Below are 6,000 nucleotides of genomic sequence, written 5' to 3' on the forward strand. Positions count from 1 at the left end.
TCTCTCCCTTGCTCACTTGCACCCTCTCTCTCTAATACAAAAGAAAAAAAAAAAAAGACTCGGGACAGATAATATATCTCTAAGACAGTTGGTAAGATGGACCCAACTGAGGTCTTCCTTCTCAAAACCCTTCCAGAGCCCTCCTCCGCCTGCCCAAGCGCACCCCCACCTCTTGGCTTGGCCCCTTCACCACCTCATCCTGTCCCAGTTTCTCACCTCCCACTTGATCTCTGACCCAGCAGGTCCATTCTCTATCTTCGGGCACCATAGCTTTGAGTCCTTTACTGACTCAAGTTTTGGGCTCAGCCATACGCCCCTAAAGCCTGACTCTCCCCCACTTCCCCACCCTCAAATCCACACCAAGAAACCTTCCCTGCTCAGAATTACATCTTTGCACATGCTTTAGCATTCCCTTTGCTGTAACAGAGTTAATAATTAGTATTTGTGTCTCCCCACCAACCCAGACAATCCCAGCTAGAGTTAAAGGGCACCTACCACATTCCCCTCTTTACTCATTTATTTTCACCACTCTATGAGGTAGGTTTCATTATTATTCCCATTTCACAGACAAGGAAACAGAGGCCCAGAAAGATTAGCAACTTGCCTAAAGTCACACAGCTAAGAAGTGACAAAACCAGAGGCTGGGGGCTTAACTGTTTCGGTCAAATGATTCTAGAACACCAGGCTGGGAACATTTTTATCTCCTGGCTGCCTAGCACACAGAAGGCACTCCAAAAAATTAGATGGGATGTTGCCTCTCTCTGCAGGGCACTGGCTCAAACCTGCCCCTCCTCTACTCCTGTGAGCCAGCTGCTTACTCAAACTCAATCATTATGCTTCATGCATGGGCCTCATTCTTGAGTGGTATTTCTTTTCTTCTAGTTAAGAAACTAATTTTTTTTTTTAATTTATTTTAGAGAGAGAGAGCCCACCAGCAGGGGAGAGGGGCAGAGAAAGAGAGAGAGACAGAGAGAGAGAGAGAGAGAGAGAGAGAGAGAGAGAGTCTTAAGCAGGTTCCATGCTCAGCGTGGAGCCCGAGGAGGGGCTTAATCCCATGACCCTGGGATCATGACCTGAGCCAAAATCAAGAGGATGCTCAACCAACTGAGCCACCAGGCGCTTGGAGAACCTAATTCTTAAGAGTCCAGCATATTTTTCACAGAACAAGAGAATTACCCAATATGCTAAGTCACGGGCAATTTGGACAGTCATTTGAAAACGGCCAATACCACAGATGATAATTCTGGAGGCTTGGAGCATCTTAACACCAAGATATCTATTTTCCGACGGAAGCTGAAAGGGAAAAGGAATCTAAGCATCCTCAGTAAACAAATAAAACTTCTCCGGAAGCTATGCTAAGGTGGAGGAGCAAACTCACCACCCCGCAGCCCTTGGGGCGGTTTGTAGGCAAGATCACAGAAATAAGATTGTGGTTTATTTATTCCTTTAATCCAGGGCTACGATGGCGCTGTTTACCTGAGACAAGAGAGAGCTCCTAAAATGCTGGTTAAGGGACTAGACCTTTCTCCCCTGCCACTTTCTTCCCAGGGTAATCTGGGAAATTGGGGGACAGAGGGGCAAACGGACCACAGTCAATCCCAAAACAACGTTGCAATTGTCCTTCCAGCCCGGTGATAAATATGCAAGTGGGACACTTAGAATTTCCTGGAGGGCAGAGCTACCAGCCTCAGGCAAACTGTCCCCTCCCACTTAACCCCATCTGGCCCAGAAAAGCCTCAGGCCAGCTGACTTTGAACCTCAGCAGCACCACTTACCACCGAGCAGCACGCGGCACCGCAGTAACCTTTAAAGAGGTCTTTTCCCGAGGATTCCAGCTCCAGCCTCTAGCCTCAATTCATAACCAAATGCACCCTAGCCCGCCCCCAAGCTAAACCCCAGGAACCAGGAATATGCATAGGGAGGGATGGCCTCGCCCAGGAAAAGTAACCTAGTGTCACCCAATCCACAGCGAACACTGGAGTTCCTCCTCCCCATACCCCCATCCCGCCCCCCCCCCCCCCCCCCCCCCCCCGCCCTGGGCAGCTGGGCTGCAGGACCGCCTTGGAGCGCTCCAGAATTCTCGCCCACTAAGAGGGCCTGGAGCCCGCAGAGTCCCACCAAGCTCGGAAATGGGGTCATGTGATTCCTAAAACACCACTCCCTGGCTCCAGCTGACTGAGTCAGTGGAATGGGATTCCTTAATCTTGGGGGTAGCGGATACATTTGAGCAGGCGATCATGGAAGTTCTACCCAGAAAAGCCAGATGGGTGTCCTGATAAGATGTCGCCTACAATTCTAGAAGACTAGGGGGAGGGGGTTGCTGAAGGATGGTAAGGGAGGGTAACAAACACTCCAACCCACTGGGGGCGGGGCACTGAGGCAATTTTCAGGTGAACCCTTTTATCCATCAGTTTAATTAAAGAAGATTGGAGAGGTATGACAAATTTAAAGTGCCCAGCACAGGCCTCGAGTCTAACGGGCACTCCATAATTGTCACTGGGAATAGCTGTTATTGCGAGAGGGCCACTGTGTGCCAAACTGCCGCCTCGGTCTCCAGAACGCAAGCAAGTGTGTGGAACTCAGAATTCACATAGCGCTAGGAAATGCGCCCCAGAGAACGGAATTGCTGAGAGCCTGGGTCCCTCCTTTCTGAACCCGGGAACCCCGACGGCCTGGTGATTCTTCAGGCCCTGCACACACACTGGGCTGCTGGAGGGAGGAAGCTGGGCCTGGGTCTTTTAAGCAGTTCCAGAGGCCACCCCGGCAGACTGTGCCGGCTCCAAGGCTCAGCGGCGCGGGCCGCTGGCTACCCAGCAGGCGGGAGGACGCGCTGAGCCGCCCTGGCCGAGACCCAGAGGCAGGTGCAGGAACGGCGCGGCAGGCGCGCTCGGTGCCGGGGTGCACCGGTGCCCGGGTGCGCGGGCGGGAGCTGCAGGGAGGGGCGCGGGTTCCCGGAGCCCGACGCCAGGGCGTGGTGCAGGTGGCGGCGGGGGCAGAGTCGACACCATACCTTGATTTTCGACCTAGCGACTGGGCGCTGCATCGCCGCCAGGTGTCCACCCGGGCCCTCTGCGTCGCCAGGCTCGGGGATTTCGCGCTCGGGGGCGCGCGGGGACGAGCTGCTCTCGGCGCCTCCAGGCTCCCCCGCGCTGCTGCTGCTGCCGCCGCTGCTGCTGCTACTGCCGCCGTCGCTGCGGCAGTCCTCGGGGGGGTCGTGGAGCAGACGGCCCAGGCCCACTGCGGAGGGAGGGGCGGCGCCCCGACACAGACACGCGGCGTCAGGCCCGGGAGTCCGCGGCAGTTTGACCTGCGGGCGGTGCCGCCGCCCCGCCCTGGACCTGGGCACCAGGCCAAGTGGGCAACACGCGGGGGTGGACGAGAGAGTCCCCGGCTCGGCCTCCCGAGCGAGCACGGGGTTGAGGGGGGGGGGGGGGCGGCTCCTCGGTCCCATTCCCGCGCCCACAAGGAACCGAGGGCCTCGGGCGGCTGGGGACACTACGCGCCAAGTTGCCTCTCCCTGGGATGAGGGGATAGGGGTCTGACTTCAACCTACCTAGCCCGAGGGGCTGACGGATCCTGGGGCGACTCTATGAAGGCATGGGACCGAGAGGAGCCCCTACTGGCCTTCAGTCTCCCCTCCTGGGCCACCTCGTCCCGCGCTGCAGCCAACGGTCCCGCCGCCGGGCAATTACAGGCGCCCATTAGGAGGAAGGGGGCGCAGGGCGTCGCGGGTTCCCCAGCCTCTCCCTCTCCGTCTTCACGCGCCTCAAGGACCTCCCCCCGCCCCGAAAGAGGGGGCATGGGGTGGGCAGTTCGGCCCCCGCCGTGAGCTGAGGGATCCCGGACACCCCTGCCCCCACCCCGGGAGTCCCGCGCCCAGGCCCGGCCCCCGCGCGGCGCTCACCTGGGATGTAGGTGTCTGCCCTTTCCTCATCCGGGAGCTCATCCCAGCTGCGGACAGAGACCCCCGGGCTCCTCCTCTTCACCAGGAAGACTTTGGGCATGGTGTGGCCCCCTCCCCGGCCGGCGGCCCCCTTCCTGCCGGCTGCTCCCCGATAGGGGCTGCGGCAGTGACTCGGTCCCCGGCTCCCGGCGGCCAGAGCCCACCTTCCCGCCTAGCCTGCCCTCTCCCTCCGCCCCCCGCCGCGCCGCGGCCCAGGCCTCTCCCCCGCACGCCCGGCGACTCCCAGCCTCCGGGCTCGGCGACACCTATGCCTTAAATCGCGGGTGAGACCACGCCGGGGAAAAAGTTTCATAAGGTGGAATAGAAGAGACACCAGGAAACTTGGGAGTGAGCATGCGCCCTGCAACATAACGGTGTCAACAAGCTCGCTACCTGTCCGACCGGTTCCGGCGGCCGGGGCTGCCTGTTCCAGCCCTTCCTTAGGCATGAATGTTTGCAAAAGAATTTAACGTCTGATTCTTTCCCCCCCTCCCCTTTTTAAAAAGGGAAGAACGTTTTTTGATCAGCCTCTCGCCCCATTCCCCATCACGAGCACCTCAGGGCAAACTCTTAGAGGTTAGCCCCCAGGTCCGCTTCCCGGGGCGTCCATCCTAAGAGCTGGAGCTTCCTGCGAGTTGCACACACCACCACCATCCCCCGCCCCCGGGTGGATTTGTCTCCGACAAGCAAGCAAGAAAATGGCTCAGTTCCTCCGGACTTTGTGGATGGTTTCCGCGGCTAGTTGAAATCCCGGCGGGCGGAAGGGGGAGGCGGCAGGGAGATTATCCAGGGCTCTGTTCTGGTAAAGAGGGCGACTTGGGGACTCAAGATCCCCATCATTTACAACAGTCCCCCCAAATAAGCACAGTAATAATATGACTTAAAGCTCGGCAGCTTTAGAACACGTCGTTATTACTGATCTGTGCCACACAATCTGGGGAAAACAAGTCAGCTTGCTCTGCTAAAGCAGCTTCCATCCCAAGACCTACCACCCCAAGAGCCTCATCAACCCAAATAAACACACAATGGAAACAAAAGCCGAGCGCCTGTTATGCAAACGCAGCTCCGAAACAAATCTCTTATCCTTGCCCACTCCCATTACAGTCTTCGCCTAACTGCCCGCTCCCCGAAATCACAGGCTGGGAAATACCTTTCCCAGTAAATGAAGACGGGCTGCTACTGGGGAGGTGGCTGGAGAGCTTTGTATTTATTTTTGGTTTTGGTTTTTCCTCTAGGGCTTTATTCGCGGAGGGGGAGTTGGGAGAGAAGGAAGAGGAGTTGGTAAGAGAAAGATGCCAAGTTTCTAAGACCAGCAGTGCCGGCGTTTGGGGCGCGCGCTGTCCCTCTCACGGCCCCTGCTCGGGTGCGCCCGGGGACGCGCAGCACTGCCTCCACCGCTGCGGTGGGCGCACCCCTCCTGTGGGTGAGCAGACTCGTGCGGGCTCGGGGGCTGCCGGGGCGCGTCTCGCCAGGAGCTCCCAGGCGCCCGCAGCTCGCCCATCCGCCAGACTCACCTGTCTGTAACCCGACCCGCTGCGCGCCCGGCCCACAGGGCCGAGGAATCGACACAGCGGTTTTCCCCGTCCTCTTCCGCCCTGGAATGGCCCTTGGGGACACAGCAGCCTGGTAACGGATTTCTCGGCTCGGCTGGAGTACTCTTTCCGCGCACGGAGAGGGGGCGCAGCTCTCCTGGGTCTGCGAAGGGAAGAGAAGCGCCATGCCTCGGGGTCTGCCCTCAAGAGGTCACCCTGTCTTGGCTCAAGCCTGTCTGGACTCCAGATTTTCTGAGAACAATCAACGAAGAATGAAAAAGACTTTGATCCGGTTAAGCCGGGTGTGGAGAAGGAAGACATTTCTATAGCGGCACAAGGAAACGAGGCTTCTTTTTAGTCTTTAAGGCTGATGGCGCAGCTTCTGGGAGACTCTGAGGATGTATTTTACCTACCAACAAACTGAAGATTTTTCGGAAAGAAGGAGCTTGGTGGAATGAAAGTAAAATAAAGTAAAACTGTGAAATCACAGAATCACCTCCCATCTCAATAAAAATCTTTAGAACT

At 57.5% G+C, this 6,000-nt stretch overlaps 1 protein-coding gene across 6 annotated transcripts in view; it reads right to left on the reverse strand.

Moving 5' to 3' along the window:
* The window catches only part of OVOL2 (ovo like zinc finger 2), a 30,768-nt gene extending 25,054 nt beyond the window's left edge, over positions 1–5,714 (reverse strand). Inside the window, exons 1-3 of one of the 6 annotated variants that reach the window (XM_019462449.2) lie at positions 3,905–3,949; positions 3,554–3,659; positions 3,011–3,237 (exon numbers count right to left, since the gene is read on the reverse strand). In XM_019462449.2, the coding sequence (XP_019317994.1) occupies positions 3,011–3,043 (33 nt within the window). In that variant the 5' untranslated portion in view covers positions 3,044–3,237; positions 3,554–3,659; positions 3,905–3,949. Of the gene's footprint in view, positions 1–1,775; positions 1,981–3,010; positions 3,238–3,553; positions 3,875–3,904 lie in introns of those variants that run through there. The other 5 variants (XM_019462444.2, XM_019462446.2, XM_019462447.2 and 2 more) reach the window with 5 other exon arrangements.
* Positions 5,715–6,000: the final 286 nt, after the last annotated feature.

The sequence above is a fragment of the Panthera pardus genome, unplaced genomic scaffold, assembly GCF_024362965.1.
Source record: "Panthera pardus isolate Hobbes unplaced genomic scaffold, ASM2436296v1 HiC_scaffold_25, whole genome shotgun sequence".
Classification (NCBI taxonomy): domain Eukaryota; kingdom Metazoa; phylum Chordata; class Mammalia; order Carnivora; family Felidae; genus Panthera; species Panthera pardus.